General features: G+C 44.3%; 1 protein-coding gene across 1 annotated transcript in view; it reads right to left on the bottom strand.

Annotated features, from left to right (window-relative positions):
• Positions 1 to 19,488, bottom strand: part of LOC146983904 (rho guanine nucleotide exchange factor 10-like protein) — a 70,673-nt gene that overhangs the window by 39,993 nt on the left and 11,192 nt on the right. The window contains exons 5-16 of the mRNA XM_085780691.1: positions 19,057 to 19,130; positions 17,224 to 17,475; positions 16,454 to 16,587; positions 14,726 to 14,839; positions 14,514 to 14,622; positions 12,488 to 12,591; positions 10,070 to 10,147; positions 9,411 to 9,590; positions 8,862 to 8,978; positions 8,364 to 8,456; positions 5,045 to 5,215; positions 4,555 to 4,700 (exon numbers count right to left, since the gene is read on the bottom strand). Coding sequence (XP_085636817.1) covers positions 4,555 to 4,700; positions 5,045 to 5,215; positions 8,364 to 8,456; positions 8,862 to 8,978; positions 9,411 to 9,590; positions 10,070 to 10,147; positions 12,488 to 12,591; positions 14,514 to 14,622; positions 14,726 to 14,839; positions 16,454 to 16,587; positions 17,224 to 17,475; positions 19,057 to 19,130 — 1,572 coding nt within the window. The remainder of the gene's footprint in view (positions 1 to 4,554; positions 4,701 to 5,044; positions 5,216 to 8,363; positions 8,457 to 8,861; positions 8,979 to 9,410; positions 9,591 to 10,069; positions 10,148 to 12,487; positions 12,592 to 14,513; positions 14,623 to 14,725; positions 14,840 to 16,453; positions 16,588 to 17,223; positions 17,476 to 19,056; positions 19,131 to 19,488) is intronic.

Genomic DNA, 19,488 nt, shown 5'->3' with positions numbered 1-19,488 from the left:
CAGGAGGTCCAGGACAAAGAGGACGAAATTGTACAGGTAAGTTGTGCACCAGCTTCAGACCCTGAACCGCCAGTAAGCTCACAAGCTTACGCCCCTGAGAGATCTGCCATGGAGCCGGCAGAGTACCCACGTGGGTACGACTCAGATGTTCAGGCTCATGATCAAAGGTCCAGTCTGACCCGTGGGCAGGGACGTGACCTCCAGCCGACACTTGAGCCAGCCTGGTCAGGCAGGCAAACCGCGCCAGACACACAACGGTGGGAGGGCCCCCAGCCCTGGGAACCATTCTCTCCAAACTACCCCACAGCCGCGAGTCAAAGGACATTTGGGCCCACTAGGTTGCCAGAGCCGTACCCTGGAGACTACCACAGTAGCCCCCAGGGATACACAGCTTCGGGCAACGCGAGAGCCATGGTGAGCTACTACCAACCGCCATCGACATCCTTTTATGGGGACCCAGGAGTCCCCTCATACAGCAGTGCCCCCCCGTCTGCACGCAATCGTACTTTCTTGCGCTTTGACGATCCAGTCACTTCGTCGCAATGGAGAGAGTATCATCCTCCGACCCACCAGGGTGCTGGTGCCTTTGATCCTCGTGATCCTTACCACCATCAAGTCGTTCCTTCTCGACGATATAGAGACGACCGTGACCTCACCTCAGAGAACTCAGACTACGGCTTCTCCAGTGAACGAGGCTTAAGGACTCGTCAACTTGAATCCCTTGCTGGGGATATTGAGCGCTTCGACCCAGGGGACCCCGAGGCTAGTGTTGATGACTACCTCCGGGAGGTTGAACGCTGCTTGCTTGATCTTCCTCGCCCCTCCACACGAGAGAAACTTAAGCTTATCTGGAAAACCACATCCAGAAGCGTCCATGTGTTCATGGAATCTCTCCCTCCGGCAACCAGGGACACTTATTCAGCTCTTTGTCGAGCTCTGAGGGAAGAGTACTCCCTCTACAATGATCCCACCGCTGCCGCCATGGGTGCCTACGCAGTCACCCAAAAGAAGACAGAACCTCCGAGGGAATACTACCGACGCTTGCAGGTAGCCTTTTTCCGAGGCCGCCACGCACCAGGGTTAGAAGAAGACCAGGCTTTCAAATCTCTATTCGTCCGCAATCTCCACGATCTGGTTAGGTATGATGTCTCACTAATGTACAGGACCCACAATCCCCCCATGAAAGAAATCCGCAAACATGCACAGATGGTGTGGGAATTGCGTCAGGAGACGGGTTGGAAACCCCCAGGTCTCCAACCCGAAGCCAGGGTCCTGGGGATACAGGTGACAGAAGACACCGACTTGACACTTGAGGGCAGCGAAATCCCTCAGAACAGAGCCGCCAGGCAAGCAGCCTCGGACGGCCGCCAGGGTGGTTGGCAAAACCACAGAAGAGATCAGCCAGGTAAATCAGCCCAGCGTAACTTCCTCCCGCAGGGGGGAGGATACAACAAGAACGCTACGCGAGAAGGTAAGTATGACCGGAGGAACCAAGGTCACCAAGGAAGTGACCGCCAGGTGTCGGAACTGACAAACCTTCTACATGCATGCTTAACCGAAGTAATGCGTAAGATAAAGCCACTTTGTCAGGTGGTATCTGACCCTTTGAGGGGGTCAAACACAGAACCCCTGCCAGCATAACTAAGCCAGGAACTCTTCCCTGCTGGTTAATAAAGTCTACTTTGTGAGCTGGGGAAAAGGGGGGTAGAGGATATAACCTACATACGCGTAGTCAGATTTGATGCAAGAGTCTTAGTGCAGGCAGAATCCCGCCCTACTTGGTCCCGCGGACCACGGTAGAGCAGATTCTTAGGCGCTGCCACTACCACGACTGTACAGCCCTCCCAAGTACACCTAGTAGATAACCTTGGCAGTGCTATCCCAATTTCAGTCTATCCACAATGTTCAGAACAGGAGTTTATTTAAGCTTACCAGTTATTGAACAGCTATAAACTGAAATTGGTTTTGAATGTCGGGTTCTGGGAAAAGAGACACTCAACAACACTTCAAACACACCACTGGCCAATTCACCCCAAGGGGTGAAAGAGAGGCCTACTAACCCCTTTTATTAACAAATGTTCTCTTTTCCTCTTTTTCAATTCTTAGATGTGTTTTGCTTTCGTTTTGTTTTCTTCTACTGTTATTACATGATAGAGGTGATGATGTGTTGTAACATGTGATAACATAGTTGCTAAGAGTTGCTAGTAGTTAAGACGTCCTGCCCAGACGTGCCTCTGCATAAATGCCCAGACACTAGCCTCTTAACCAGTGCTACATGAACTGTTTGAACTGTTGGACTGTTAAAGACTTTCTCCGCAGGAAACATGCGGATTATTCAGCCCTTCTGTTGCTCCAAAGACTGGACTCTAACCCACTCTTCGGACCAAAGGGGGGATGTTGGGACCTCAACCCACATGTTCTCAAACAAAGGGCCATAAAACCAGCAGGGGACAAGGAATGTGCGACAGCAGACAACGCCCGTTAAATCACACCTAGGTATGATTCCACCCAGACGTTCAAACTCTGGCCTCCCATTGGTCAGTACCTGGGGGAAACCCCAGGGAACCCCGTGACGTCACCGAAGGTTTAAATGCTGCGGCGACGCGCAGCCCCATGCTTTTTCCCAGGTAACGAAGTGCTGCAAGGAGCTCCGGCTTCACGCGACCAGTTACTAAAGGGGGCGCACCAAACGTTTGGACTCAATATACCTAGGCCGCAGTTCTGAGCTTGCTGGACAAGTAAACTGCCTCAAGTTTCATCTGAAACACCTGGATCCTGTGGAGACCGCCGCGCAACCCGCCGCTCTCTCCCTCCTACATCTGCCGCAGAAGTGAAGAACGCCTTTCTTCACGCGCCGACGCCGGACTCCGCCGAGGATTCCGCCTCATCAGAGTTAACTCAGCTGGCCCTCCTTTCTGCCACCCTTCCAGAGGACGACCAGTTTTATCCCGCTGTGGGACGCTACAGCAGCCCCAGGCCATCAGGTCGACGGACCTCATCAGCACTGGGAAGCACGCTTCAGTAAGAGAGCTTTTGTCTGGGCAGCGACTAGAATTAAGCGTGATTTTATTAGGACCTCCGCGTCCTGTTATGTTGATTGTGATTTTGCTGTATGTTTACTAGTTGTATTAACTAGAGTGGTCGATCGATGTTTACTAGTTATATTAACTAGGTCTTAGTCACGTGCTGAACGCAATTCTCCGTATCCGCGTCAGAAGACCAGTGAAGATATCAGAGTGCAGCTCTTTTATTCTCACTGTGGTAGTTGGATACCGATTGGGTTCAGCCCTGACTAATATAACCGATCGCCCCCTTTTAGCCGCCGTTCTCCCTCTTCTCTCTCTCCTTTTTCCTCTCTACTAACTCACACACACGTGCGCAGCCGCGCACCCACACACACACACCCACACACATATACCTGCCTATGTAACACAACGGGCCGCCATAAGGGACTCCGCCCCAAACACGCGTCCCAACACGAGAGTTTGTATCAGAGTGATCGGTGTGAGCGACGTGACTGTAATCATTGTGTGTGGACCTGAGGAACACGTGGAAACAGCCACATCGTGTCCATTGTCTCACTCGAACGAGCGCGCCGTCCGTGACGCCATCCGACGTCACTCGACGCCCTCTGACGTCACTCGACGTCTCTCCTCCCCCTCTTAGGCTACACACACACACACACACACACACACACACACACACACAGCCTATACACACACACACACACACACACACACACACACACACACACATCATACGCTCATTCTAAGCCATTGAGAGTGTATGTTTGCTGAACTGTTTATTCCTTTGAATTACCTGAACTTGAGTGTGTACTATTAGATGATTTTAGTAATAAATGTCCTTGAACTCAAGTAGTTGTTCTGTGGTTGTTTGTGTACATTCTATTGTGACGCTAAAGCTGGTTATCAGGGTCTGTGCTCGACTTTACGCCTTCGTATTTAATTGATTATTCTATTCTATAAGAGATTCCTATAATCGAGACTGATTGTTTGGTCATTGATCCCTGATTTCAGGGTGGTGCCCCGCAGTTATTATTAATTAATTCACTTTAATTAATAATACAACTATTCTTTTTTTTTTCTAGTAATTATTAGTCAATACCGCTAATCCTAACTTTATTAATTTATCAATTAAACTCAATAATTAATAAATTAGTTGACCTGCTTATTGATTATTAATGCTTAATAATTATTGTCAATCACCAAACTCCTATGCAAATCCCCAACATTGATTACACATGAAAGTACTGCAGGTCAGATAGCCTAAATATAAAAAGAAAAATTCAACAATAGGGTAAAGTATTTACTATGAAAATGTGAAGAAACAGTGGAAATACATAAAAAACATACAGCTGCAATTATTTACACTAAAAAAATGACTGAAGGGAGGGAGGGGTTTGCTTTTAGCCTGCTGGAAACATCTAATCCACACCCATCCCCACGCTCCATAATACCTCTGTTGCAAGAACGCTGAAACACACAAGTGGAAACACTCATTTAGAGGAGATAACACAGACTGACTTCTTCTTACTTGAGGTTGATGTTGGCACAGATCAGGGTGTCATTGAGCAGGAAGACCTTCCTCTCCTTGGACTTGAGGACTTGGCCGTTGTCACCATAAACAATTTCAGTCAGCAGCTCACACTGGATCAGCTGCCTCTGCTCCGGGGTCAGCAGCTGGAAACACAAGAGGCTCAGTGACCACAGCAGATCATTGATCACACATCCAGTCAAAGTGGATGAGTCAGTTAGCGTCGCGACCACTCTATTCCTGATCTATGTGTTGGCAAAAGCTGCAGCCACATCAACATGAAGTTGAAGGACAGTTAGTGAAGCGGCATATGGACAGTAAACGGAACCCAGTTCAGCTGAACCCAAGAACCATGTAAAGAGTCTCTGAACAGATTTATGGAGGCCCATCCAGCTTGTGTATTTCAGTGTTAAAGTTTATACACTGCATGGTGTAAATAGCTCCAGCTCCACTGAATTGTAGATGTGTGTATTAATCCCATGCGTGTAACCTTGTTGAAGGCGCGGTCCCCGAGGCTGTGGGCCAGCTGCTGGATCTCAGCCTCCTGATCAGCCACTCGCTTCTGCTCGTTGAGTTTCTCGGCCAGAGTCTCCAGCTCAGTGAGGGCGAGCTGCAGGGGCAGCCGGTCAGCGTGGGACTTTGGAGTGTTCTTCAACATGTCCTGATAAAACAACACCACCATTAAAAGAGGGTTACTACAGGGGCTTACTATAGAGGTGGTGAGGAGGGGCTAGAATTGGCACTCTATAGACATTCCCCACATAATCCATTATTGACTTCCACTTAATTTTCTACACTCCTTGTCAAACTTTTTTTTTGAGTGACTTTGAAAATGTATTGATTGATATCAGAGAGACATTTCAACCCAAGAGAATAAGTGAAGTGAACCATAATTCTGGTTCTGATTCACACTTATAATGATCAATGTCCTCTTCGGATGATTCTTCAGCACAATTTTTCATCTAAACCAATCACTGACTGAAAAGTTTTCATTTTTTTATTATATTCATTATAATTTGTAAATATAAGGAAGATGTTATTGGTAAATGGTTCATGATAAATGGACAGCACTAAAGTTCTCCAGCTTTCCTCTGATGCACTTACACTTAGAGATCATTCCTGGCAGACAGATCCCAGTGTGAGAGGGGATCCATAACAGATAGGAAATCATGACAAAGCTATTTTTTTTATAAAACTATGAGTGGTTCACTAACTGGAACGTCAGTGGTTTGACCCACAGGAGTGTGAGTGTGAGGTGCTGTATGAATGTGGTTTCCACTATAAAGACTACAGGGCACTGTGTGAGTGCGGTAGTCCAATTCAAAAACCTGATGAAGCCAAGGGGCAGAGATTTAGAGGTTTTTTTTTTCCATTCAGGACCCATAATGCACAGCAGCAGAGACATGACTGTCTTTCACTTCCTCCTGTCAGAAACTCCAACACAGAGTTTCAGAGCAGCAGTTAAGGACTTGAAATGAAACCAAATATTCCAGTGGAGGCAGTCGGTCGGCAGCAGGGCACAACTCACATACTGTCACTTTCTTTACACTTCCTGAGTGAACAGGCAGGTCACATGTCAGCTCAGCTTGGGTCACAAGCAGGGGTGTTGGTAGGCCTGCAGGTTTACAGGGGCACAGCCCCCCCCCCCCCCCCCCCCACGGACACCTACACACACAGCAGCCTCACTATAATATTACCACTCAAACTTACAAATGCACTATGGTGATGGTATTTAAATTCACATGCATGAACAGAGTTTTTTCATTCAAACATAATCAAGTCCTTCATCAAAAATAAATTTTACAAAAATAAAAAATACAATTATATAGGGTAGGATTTGTTAAAACAACGATTCGATTTTAATCAAGATTTGTGGTTGCCAATACAATTCAAGGAGATATTGGTTCATTTAGAAAGATAAGATCCAATACAATTCAGTGACTTGAAATTGATTCAGTACTTTTTAGCCAAAATTCAACCAGTGTGACTGTGAAATAAATACCTGGATACTGGACAGTTTTTAAAGAAAGTGAGAAGGGAGCAGTAGTTCAAAAGCTCCCAGGTGTGTCGAATATATTCTGATATTCACAACAACAAAAAGAAGTTATTAATAATAACACTATAGCAAGAGGCACACAGCTATGCATGCTGCCAATACCATTAGTGCAGACTTAAACCCATCTGCAAAATGTTCAGCATTTGTACAACCTTTCACCTCAAGAAGATCCAATTGAGTCAGACACACACACACACACACACACATGGGGGGGGGGCGTCAGCTGTCACTTTGTCACTCTCAGCGTCGGCATGGTCCGGTAAAATAAAACAAAACTCGTCAGTCTTTGCCACCTTTTGGTTTGGGACATGTTATTATTTATCTGACTAACTTGTACATTTCACTCAGAGGAGCGGCGGATCAGCTGGTGTGCAGTGCGCGCTGTAGCCTACTGTATGATCCTTTTTTTCTCTCTCTCTCCATCGCGCTGTACGTCTTCACGTTTAGGCCTACTCACTTTCTACACAAGCCGTAGGTCGAGGTGTGTGGGGTGAGATGGAAATAAGGTAGAGCAGAGCTTCTCTCTCATGCTGAGTTCGATATAAAGACAGGTGCGTCAGTGCCAGTAGATCGTCGCGGACTCGCGCGTCAGGCATTTGGCTCTCCTAATAGGAATGGCTGGTTTGACGTGTCTTTATCATTACAAGTGCTAAAAAAAAAAATAAAAAAAAAATAAGGAGCTGTCAACCACTCCTAGACGCATCAGGTCAGTCATAGCGCAGGGGGGGGGATATTATCCTGTGATGAAAAATAGACTCACTCAGAAATTTTATTGAGAATTTTACAGGAGAGCACAGCGCATGTTTACTGGGACACGTGCCCCAGTAAAAAGTGTCTGGTGATGCGCATGGACTGACTGTATTTCTATGCATGGTTTGGATTATTGAAGAGGGACCTGTCTGACATGGGAACACATTAAAACTGTGATTTATACCGTACGTCATTATCACATCAAACATGAGTCATTTTCAACCACATGTCAGTACAGCCTTAAGGTGTGGACAGGTGTGGACAGGTGTCTTCTCCTGTGTTGTATTTCCAGTGTTGATCCGTAAGAAGAAAGATTTGTCATCATCATGTCAAAACCATCAGACGATCTGATCACAAGTGAACAGCTCTAAATACAGGTGTTAAAGCACCTGTGAGACGTTGAGGACACATTGGAGGTGTGGTCACTCACACCATATACAGGTGTGATCTGGACCACATGTAGCCAAGTTGTTTTAGCACAGATCCAGAAGTTAGATCCAGACACACTGTAAAGCCAGGTGTGAACAAACGCAGCTGTTTTGTTATGGCTCACGTGGTTGAGATGAGCACGACAGAGAGACAGGTGTGACCAGTAGGGGTGTGATTGGTCTCGTGCCACAAGATCTCGCCAGATTTCCTTTCTTTCTTTTTTTTAAATGTTAAAACCATAGGTTAAAACAGGGTTTCCACTACCAGTTACCATTACTTTGCATCCCTTTCCACTACACAGTGATAACTCTACTCTACTTGGTTTAGGTGCTTTTCTTTTCAATCACAGCTGAGTTCTTCATGGTTCCTCCTCAGTAAAAACGAAACTTATCAACCAGCGCATCCAGCGTTTACCATTAATTAATGACTCTGTGGCGGCCGCGACTCTCTCTCTCTCTCTGTCTCTCTGGCTTGCGCACACGCACTTACACACACACACACACACACACACACACACACACACGGGCACATGGACAGGTCACACCCCTAGTGACCAGTGGTGTCAGTGACTCACCTGCAGCAGCAGGATGAACTGAGGGAAGCGTTGGATGGGTTTGACCATCAGGCCGTACAGAGTGATTCTGTCTGGACTCGACGCTTGCTTCTTCTGAAAGGCACATAAAGACGATTTGGTGAGTGCTGCAGTAATGTGTGGTTACATGAGGAGGGATACTGAGGGTGTGGTGGTGTAGCTGGATGCTCCACTATAGACGGAATTATACCAATCTCTATTAAACTAAGATAAATATTTCAAATAGACTCTAATTGTCTACAGTTTTCATACTGTATGTTTTACAGTCTCTTTCTTTCTTTCTTTCTTTCTTTCTTTCTTTCTTTCTTTCTTTCTTTCTTTCTTTCTTTCTTTCTTTCTTTCTTTCTTTCTCTTTGTCTTCTCTCTAATCTGTCTGTCTACCCTCTAAAACCCCTTCCTGTGTGCCTTATGTAATAATGCATAATAGTGAAGTACAAGCTTTTTGAACAGGTTACAGGTTAGTGTGTGTTGGGGGCACACCTTGAGAAAGTCCAAGAATGCAGGTTTAGACATGCAGGCCTTCTTGATCAGCGCCATTGCATTGGTGAAGTTGTTGATGTAGTCACTGTACACGTTCAGCACCATGGACTTTGAGAACTGTGGAGAAAAGAGTTTAAAGTCAGGACTCAGGATTCAGCAGCTGGTTGAGAAGTGATTGATTGGAGACGCACAGGCTGCAATTCTAATGTTTGATTTCCAATTTTAAAAAAAAATCTGACCTGATTATTCCAATTTTATTTGTAAAACTACAAGCATATATCAACTGGTAGCTGTAGCTACACAACACTTTGACAGTAGGACGTAACAAAGTGAACACTAAAATCCTTAGCTGTAAATACTGTCAACTACATTTTTACTTCAGATTAAAAATGAGATAATTTGCCAACAAAAGGAAGAATTTAACTAGATGGCCCATTCTTTCAGGGCAGTAGGTCTCACCCAGTAAACGCTCTTACTCAGAGGGGGAAAAAGTGCAAGGACGGAAATGAAGAAAGAATCAATGACAAGAAAAATGTGCTTATGACTGACCGAGGCTACAAACAGGTCTCCAATGGTCTCGCTGTGATCCCACTCAGCCACCCGGGAGGCCAGGGCGATCTGGAACATGGAGTGACACTGGTGGATCTCCGGCAGACGGTGAAAGATCTGACGCACCTTCTTGGGGCTCAGGATCCAGTTGTGTGTCTCCAACAGAGGCCTCTGGTACTCCTGGCAGACAGAGACAGCTCAGCTTGGTTTACTGTACATCTCTGGTTAAATTGGTTGACTGCAGGATTATAGAGCAAACACAGCATGTTTCTCTTTCCTTTTGTCCTCACATGCCCTTTACTGCACAGCGCTTTCAACAGGACACTTGTTGATGTGATTCATTTCTTAATAGCTAAATAATGACCTGTCAATACTTTAAAGTAACAAACTGACATTGCCCTAATTCAGAAAGACAGGAACCATGACCTAACATAACCATCACTGCTGTTGTAATGGACAAAGTGATGCACAATCTCTTCTACACATGAGTGAAGAACTGAAACCTTGAAAATACAAAAAAGTCAGCAGACACCAACGCTGCTGAGACAGCTGAACAACCAGCTGGTCAATCCTGTATGTTTACTTGACCACCCAGTAATGAAGCCTTCCCACCCTGCATGCAGTGTTGGTCCTGTTAGCCGAGGACAGATGGGACTCACCTGGAGGACTCTCTTCAGAGAGTCTAGGTAGCTGCTCTCACTCTGAACAATGGAGCTGAGGATGAGACGTCTGACAACCTGTGGGACAGAGTGACACTCAAATTTGGGATAAACCTTCAATAACATCGATTAACTATTTGATAACCGTTGTCAATGCATTGATTAAAGGAGTCAAATCTAAAGAATCACAGTAACAGAGTCACCAAGTTACAGAGAAACAGTAACAGTATAATCAAGGCACTGAGAGACAGTCATGGCAAAAGGGTCAGTGTAACAGACAATAAAGTAAGAGAATGACAATAACAGAGTCATAGCAAAGATTTTCAATATATGGAAAGATACTCCATGAGCGGCTGCTCCAATGATATGACACTTCCTGTCTCTCTAAATGGGCGTGGCCAACCGTCACCCCACCTCGTCTGTGAACGTGTGTGTGGATTTATACAATTTGTAGGTAGATGAAAGTGAGATGTTTATATTTTCTTATGATAACATTAAATATTTACACTACCAACAGTCATATTTAGCATGACAAAAATAATTTAAATCATTTTCACGGAAGTTCGCGGCCGTTTGTTTGACGTTGCCTAGGAGATCTGTGCCAAATCTGGCGAGAGTGTGTCGTAGAGACAGAGACAGGTCTTGAACAAAGTGGATTTTCTCCTGATGTGTCCGTCTGAAAATTGCCATTTTGGTGTCAAACTGTTCAGAAGAGATGTGGCTTGTGAAAAATGAGTCCAAAATTTACTTCAGTGACTGTGGGGAGAAAGACTCGACCATAATCTGTGTTCACGTTAAATTGTCCCATTGGAGTCAATACATTCTATGCTGCCTCTGGTCTCCCTAAAGGGGCGTGGCCCTGCAGAAGACCACGTGACATCATACAGGAAGCTGACTCGTCATTGAAGGTCTTGGTTTATAAACCGTCTTTGGTCATAGTAAATGAGTCAGAGGAATAGAGTCAGAGTAACAGAGCCCCAGTACCAGTCATAGTAATAGAGTCACAGTATCAAAGTAACAGAGTAACAGTCATAGCCACGGCCACATCTTGACTGAATGTCATGTCCTGCATTGCATGTACCCAGGCCACCACTTTGCTACTCTCACTTTCTCTTTTTAGTCATGCTACAGTTTTCAGTCACTAATTTACTGCAGTGGCTTCTACTTTGCTTCTGCCCTGACCGGTGTTAAACCATATGAAATTCAACATGTTCCTGCACATGTTCAACAAAGAAAAACCCCATTTCAGCTAAAGGTGTCGTCCTGTCTACAACTCTTGGGATTAAAGCTCAAGACTACACAGTGATAACTGGTCATTTATACCAGTTGCATACTTGAAGAATAATTTATATATGTATAAACGTATAAAAGCAACATACACCTTGTTACTGTAATACTCCAAAAAAGAGCTGTGATAATTTTACATTATGCCAATTACAGGGCACACACAAACCAGTTATTTATCAAAGCAAAATTCCTCAAATTATATGACTTAATAAACTATCGCACATTACAGTTTATGTACAAGGCTACCAACAAAAGCCTCCCGCACAACCTACAAGCACTATTTATAGATAGAGAGATGAGACACAATCTGAGAGGAAACATGATATTCAGGCAGAAAAGGGTGCAAACTACATTAAAATCCTTTTCCATCTCGGTTACTGGGGTCAGACAGTGGAATAACTTGGATGACGAGGTTAAAAAATCAGGAAACCTGTGCGTTTTCAAAAAGAAATATGTTCAATTGATCCTAGACTGCTGCAGAATGATTTACAATGAGGACTGATTAAGGTCAGAGACATGAATCTGCAGGCACTGTGTCTGTGTCTAGATGGTATGGGTTGATAACAATAGCCACTGTGTACCCAAATAATGAACTGAAGAACAACAATGAACTGAAGAATTCAGCACCAATAAGGATAATCAATTGGTCCACGAGCTGCTCAAATCACTGCAATCGATCTCTGCCATTGGACCACACGAATACAAGACTGAGACATGCCAGACAATGTTGGAACGTCAAAAGAAAAATTTTGATGAAGAGAATGTATTCTGAGGGTACCGGAGGCGGGACTAGATACACTTTTGCTTCTCCCATTTTCCCTTTCGGCCATGTTGCTGTATTACTTAAACTGAGATGAAGTGTGATGAAGTCTGATTTAACTAACATGTCCGAAATGAATAAAATAAAATACAAATAAAAAATGTTACAAATATGACACTAAAGTTATGATTAGAAGCAATGAAACTGTCATGATTGTAATACAATAACCAGAAATTATATTCACCTCTACAAATAAATGGAATAAATCCATGGTTTAATTTTTCCCTTATTTTAAAAAACACTGACTGGCATTTTATGATGAACTGGTCATTTGCCTTTGGCCAAATACATTCACTCCCATGGTTACACACCTGTTGGCTGCTGAGCCCCTCTGGCATGGGGCACAGTTGTGCTGGAGGGTGCTTGAACTCACACACAGACACGTCCATGTAACCCATGTCATCCTTTCCCTCACCTGCAAAATGGAACACAGTCACTTCATTACACACAGTCTGTTCAGGTGGTTGTTACAGACATGTACACAATAACAGCCTTATATCAGCTATATGTAAGTTTTTTAGCAGTCACATCTCTTAAAGCAGAAGTAAGCGGAATGTTTGTGTTAAGAATAGCATTTAGTGCTATTTAGTCTTAAAGAGCAACTAAACCCCTAAACCATTTTTTTCTGCTGAAAACAAATATATTTGGGTATGAAGTAGTGTTGTCGATTGATTCTGGTCCAACTTTTGACATTTTAGTCAAAATATTTCAATTTGGTGTATTTTGTAGTAATAATGGAAGAGTGACTGCCCTCTATGGGTTGAAACACGGCTATTACAATCAAATTTTTCTATTGGCTGAGATGGAGGTCGATGACGTTTTAGAGGTCGCTTTCGTCACCGGCCACTAGCTCCCCGACCAATCAGCACCGGCTGCTGCCTGCCGCTGCTAGGCACTCTAGTCTATGCTCTAGCTGCTCTGCTGCGGCTAACGGTTCTGCTGTGGCTAACGGCTGCTAGGCACTCTAGCTGCTCTGCTGCGGCTAACGGCTCTGCTGCGGCTAACGGCTGCTAGGCACTCTAGCTGCTCTCCTGCGGCTAACGGCTGCTAGGCACTCTAGCTGCTCTCCTGCAGCTAACGGCTACTAGGCACTCTAGCTGCTCTGCTGCGGCTAACGGCTGCTAGGCACTCTAGCTGCTATCCTGCGGCTAACGGCTGCTAGGCACTCTAGCTGCTCTGCTGCGGCTAACGGCTGCTAGGCACTCTAGCTGCTCTGCTGCGGCTAACGGCTGCTAGGCACTCTAGCTACTCTAGCTGCTCTGCTGCGGCTAACGGCTCTGCTGCGGCTGACGGCTGCGGAGCCGGTGACCAGCGGATCGGCTGTAGATGCACTGTGTCACGGCTCCGGCGTCCTCTCCTAGTAGTGTCCACGCTACTAGTGCTGTTAGAGTCGCTCGTTAGTAGCTCGTTAGCGCTATAGCAGAAGTGTCGATGTGTGTTTATAATAAACGATTTTTATATACAGTCTGTGGTGTGAATGCGGCGCAGGCGGGAGGGGGGATCGGAGAGTGCTCCTGGAGCCCCGCCCATAATCAAGGCATTTTTTGAATTTCAAGCTTAGAGCACGTCATCCAAAACTGAGGGGTTTAGTTGCTCTTTAAATAGTTGTATCTTCCAACAGCAATCACTTCTATAGAGTGTTTGGTCTGAAACATGGGTCTGTCAGTCACTCTGCTCTGCTGTAAGCCGAGGAGAAAACTTTCCTTGTATCCTACAACCTTTATCCAATGAGGAGAGAGAACGGCATAAAGGGGCGGTCCTCTCTGTGTATGCAGCCAAGGGATGCGCGTGAATGTGGTGACGTAGGGACGAGGGCGGGGACTGCTAACTCCATCGGCTGACAGGAAGTTAGCCAAAACCACCCGATTGCTTACTTCTGCTTTAACTGACCAATTAACAAGACTGGGCAGCATTAAACTTCATTCCTTTAGACCTGCTCCAAAACCATGTTCAGCATGTTGCTTTTGATTTTGTACCTGTAATATTAAATATGCTTTCATTTTAAATTCAGCCTGTATGCAGCAACTGAGCATTATTTTTAACATTTAGCATTTTCTCCCTGACATTTTAATGCTCAACAGCAATTTTTGATTTTTTTTTTTTTTTTTTTTTTTGATGAGACTTCCATGTTTTATATTTTTTGTCCAGTCTTTGTGGCTTTCAGTTAGTTCTCTGCTCCTGTTGTCTGATTTCCAACAATGAGAGTTACTTTTTATGGGTCTTCATCTCAGTGTCTTCACATTGGGCAGAAGAATAAATAAATGACATCTGCAGCCTTGGTATAAATCTGATCACCATATTTGATGAACATGTCAATCCCAGCACCAGTGTCTGTACCTGTGGAGTCTTTCCTCTGCAGGAATGACACTTTGCGAATCATGGCCAGCCTCGTCTTTTCTAAACCATCCTTGGTACCGTTTCTGGCTGCCTTCATAAACTGCTGCACCTGGAAAACACAGATAATAATGTTTACTGTAGTTTTTTGTTTTTGTTTTTCAACAAAGGTAAAATCTGACATTCGTGTCACATTATAGGAGGATGGGACATACCCTAGCATCACAGCTCTGTTTGATTTGGGAAACATGGGGTGTACCCAGACGCACTGCCAGCTCCCTGGTGGTGACAGCGCAGCGCTCCTTCAAGCTCAGCACATCTGCAGGCAGCTGGCACAACAACAGCAAGATTAACACACCTGACTACAGTAAACAAAGAAAAAAAACAAGCAATACAGCATTCCTCATATACATTACAATATCAGCCCTCATATTGATATTCTATTTTTTTTTTTTACCATTTGCAATAAATAAAATCTTATTTCATCTTATTGTATCGCCTCAATGAGCCTGTGGTTCACTAAAACAAGCCATTGTTTTTAATGACTATCCCTGTCTCACCTGTCATTCAGGGAGTGCAGTAGCCATATGGAACTAACCCCTGTGGCTCATTTGTTTGATACAATGCAAAGCAACTGAGTTGTTTACATTGTTCAGTTATTTGTTGCACAAAATGATTAAATAATAACAATATGTGAGCATCTCCACAGCAAATATTTGAATGGTCATTTTTATTGTAATTAAAGCAGCATCATTATCGACTAAAAGTCATACTGGATGACTATGTTTAGACTCACTCTGAGAAACAAGAACACAAACCCTCCCAGAAAAAAACATAGAGATCCATCAAAAGCAGTTTGTTGAGCTAGATCATGTTGCAACTTGAAAACAAAAAACAGAACAGGCTGTGACCAAAGCGTCGATCTCAAACCCTGTGTTGAGTCATTTGTAATTTCTGCCTTCACCGCTGTGACCGTATCCGCTGTAGGTAAACAGCTAAACAGGTCTGAAATGATCAACTATTCACATTTCTTTTCAAAGTTACAGAAATAATAGAGGGTGTGCAGGTCAAGCCTTCCACACACTGAATATTAGAGGGCTATCTGGACTCACCCAGTATAAACTTATCAAATGTGATTTCAGTGTCAGAGGTCAGTGTGTGAAAATACCACAGAAAACATCTGGACTCAAAGAGTGATGTCAGTCAATAACATCATCATTCTTTTATTCAATGTTATTTCATTTGAATGTATCAAGAGACCTACCTCACTGATTAGTTGATCTCTTCATATGTACAAATCACTTCTTTCACAAAGCTCATAAAAACATGCAGCTTATTCCTTGAGAGTCACGCTCAGTATTACTGCCCAGCTGTAACTCATTATCTCACAACACCTCCACTCTGAAAGCTCATTCGACTGTGTCATTTTCAAAATACTAACACATGAGCAGGAGGGGAAAGTCCAACATCAGGAGTAACACATGGTGAAGCAGAAGACAGAAGTGCTGACAGAGCGAGGGACGGCCAGAAATAATCCACTTCCTCTTTTCTTCAAACTGGGTTTCATTCACACTGTGCATTGACTCTGTGGTTATTCCCCTGCACAAGGTGATTTTGGGGCTGGACCGGTGTGGACTTTTTAGCTCAGTGCTCACAGAATAATGGTTTATTTTTGTCACAACAAATGTTATTTTAAATTGAGCAGAACAAACGCTACAACCCTCCACTGGTCAGGATTCCTCTGTCAATACTTGGTCGTCTTTCAGTTCACTGTTTCGATTTTACAGACCACACTTTTACTGTGTTGCTTCGGTTGCACACTCCTGCATTTATACAAGTGCTAAATGTGAAGTTTAAATCAAGGAGAAGTGTAAAAGTAAAAGTTCTTTAACTACTCTTACTGTAAATATGAAAAATTCTAGAATAAAGGAAAATCTCCAAACCTTGCTGTTGCTACTGCGGGCTGGAGGAGGAACAGTCTCACTGTCAGACAGTTCATCATAACTGTCAAACTCACTGGAGCTCCAGCCATTAGAGCCACGGTGATCAGGTCTCTGGATGTCCTCATAGATGTCATCTACATCCACACACAGACAGGCATGTACAAGCCAATGCATGCAAAAACAGACAGAGAGCAGTTTCATATAATAACACAGTTCATGGTTGAGTCTCTTAAGCCCTCGTTATACTTGCTGTAAACTACACGTACGCGAGCGCATCATGGCTGACACGTGTATCCTTCGTCCGTCGGCTGCGACTGAACGCACATATCGACGCGAGGTGACATGACGCAGGATACGCGTGGCAGCTCGCGTACGTGTAGTTTACAGCAAGTATATCTTGGCCCTTTAGTGTATCAAACTGTGTCCTCCACAGTGCTACATAATGCTCATGTTGAATCAGTATGGCATGGCTTTGGAGTTTTAAAAAAAACAAAAAAAAGACATTCACAAAGGGCTTCAGACTTGCACAGAGATCAATGGTCCCCACAGAGAATTGTCCATAATGAGAACAATCTGGTCCTTTCAGACTAGAAAAAAATAAAATAAAACTTTTTAGGTAAAATTAGGTAACATGAGAACACAGATTATGGTATACATTTCTCCCATTGCAATAAGACAGATTTCAAAAACAACCATGCTACAATTTTCTTCTCCATGAGCTTCTATATTTTGTAGAAAGCTAGTAAAGCGCTACATTGTTCTGGACTGACCTTCCACTGGGTGCGGCAGGTTTTCAGCAGGCACGTCATCATAGATGACCTCTGGGTCTCTGACCTCACTGTCTGGGCTGCAGGTCATGGTGCTCTGGTTGTCTGCTCTGTCTCCATCAGGTGTGTGAAGTTCAGTCTGTGGACCGACTGCAGAGGAGGCCTCACTCTCCTCAGCACAGTCCTGTTGCAGACTGCAACCATTTATTGCACTGCTGGACTCCACACCACCCTCTGTCATACAGGAGGACTTTCCTACAAAAAACACACAATAACAGTTTTAAACAGCACGATGCAAAAGGACCAGACCATGAATTTCTTGAGTTTGTAAAACCACCAGTCTTTAAAGGTCCAGTGTGTAATAACTGGCAAGATTTATTGGTAAAATATAACTACCCACGAATATATCCGTATTTTTGTATAATCGCTATAAAATAAAATTTGTTTGGTTTTCGTAGCCCTATAATTCTTCTTTTATATATAGCAGGGGCCTCCAACCTTTTTTCCTCTGAGAGCTACTTTTACAAAATGACAATGGCCGAGAGCTACTCATGTTTTGTAACATTAATTCTTTACATTAGTAAAACAAAACTGTGTTTCCCACTCTTCATGGAAATAGTATGTTTTTAGCTTCTACAATACTGATAGGCTGAAATTATTATTTTCAGGTATTGTCCCTCCTCTATTAAATATGAAAATCACAGGACATGTCTGTTCTGATGATACATGCACATACACACGCTTCAACCAAGGTGGCGCCTATGTAGGGACAATCCTGGATTAAGTTTTCAAATTTATGTATGATTCATTAATCCTTTGGCGAACTACTGGGAAAAGGGGCTGCGAGCTACTGGTAGCTCGTGAGCCACATGTTGGAGACCCCCGATATATAGTGTATATACTATATATATATATATATATAGAGAGAGAGAGAGAGAGAGAGAGCAAGGGCTTTGCTTTAGAGAGTGTTGCCATCTTGTGGCGCCATGTCTGTACGCCAGATTTTTTTGTCCTCGGTGGCCACCGTCACTTTGTTGACGGGAGGGGTGAGCACGAGCGAGTGAGCGCTGCAAACTAGAATCTGAAGGCTTGATATCACTGCCCCCCCCCCCCCGCCATTTTACACACTGGGCCTTTAAATGAATTGTGGCAAGATTTACCAGCATCTGTGGTGCCCACTGTTGGCCAACTTTAACACAGGTGATTTTAGATTTTTGACAGGTGATGGGTCCATGTGATCGCTGTACACTCATTCTCATTCATAACCCACAGGTGAGATCATGACACAGGGGAACAGGTTTAACACACAGGTTAGGTTACCTGTCAGGACTAGCATAGGAACAGTTTCACATTCAACACTCCCTCAAGTGCTGCAGGTGAACTGCTGTTCAGGTGGCACAGATCCATACTGTAGGCTTTGAGAAGGAGCTCACATCACAGTATGGGGCAGAGCACAGCTAGCTGTTGCTAATGCTAACTGCTGGCAGTGAAATTCAGCCAGTGAACCTTTTACTCCCAGCAGTTAGCATTAGCGATGGCTAGCCGTGGACATTTGAGGAGTAACTACAGGAGATGTTCAGATAAGTTATACCTGAGACATCTTCAATGTGCAACAAGCTAGCTGCTACCAGAGCTAACACTACACACTGGTCATGTACCTTTGTGTAATCGCAGCGTGAGCTCTGAAACCACACTGAGCCACTCCTTGGCTCGGGGTGATGCCTGGACTGCCCCAATGAAAGCCAACACAAAAACATCCTCACTTTGGTGAGCGTACACACACAGACCAGCAGCTGTGCACAGCTGGATGTGGGGCCATGTTGTTTTTATTCTTACCTTCATACACATTGTTCGCTTTCCAGAAACTCTCTGACTCTCCCGTCACTCCCAGATCAGAAGAGGTGGACCGTCTGCAACGAGGTCAAACAACCTTTCAGATTTCACCCTTACTGCCTTTATAGGAGCTACTTGTCACTTTCTCTATTTAGTCAGCACAGCTGCTTACTAAGTGCTACTGTACATCTTCAGGGAAGATTGGACACTACAGTGTGATTAAAGGGATAGTTCACCCAAAATTGAAATTTCACTCATTATCTACTCAGCCTCATGTGGACTAAGGGCTGGGAGAAGTTTCAGAGTCCTCCGTGGCTTCTCTGAGTTACAGGGGGTCTTGGCGTAGCAGTGCATGTCCATATAACGGTTGCAAATGGATACCAACTGTCTTCGTAACAAAAAGACACACCAAAAAACATCCAAATACCTCCATGC

This window comes from Trachurus japonicus, chromosome 7 (assembly GCF_045865225.1).
Source record: "Trachurus japonicus isolate A0001 chromosome 7, Traja_1.0".
Taxonomy (NCBI): Eukaryota; Metazoa; Chordata; class Actinopteri; order Carangiformes; family Carangidae; genus Trachurus; species Trachurus japonicus.
Note: the sequence above shows the minus strand (reverse complement) of the source record. Positions and strands in the feature narration are given on the sequence as shown.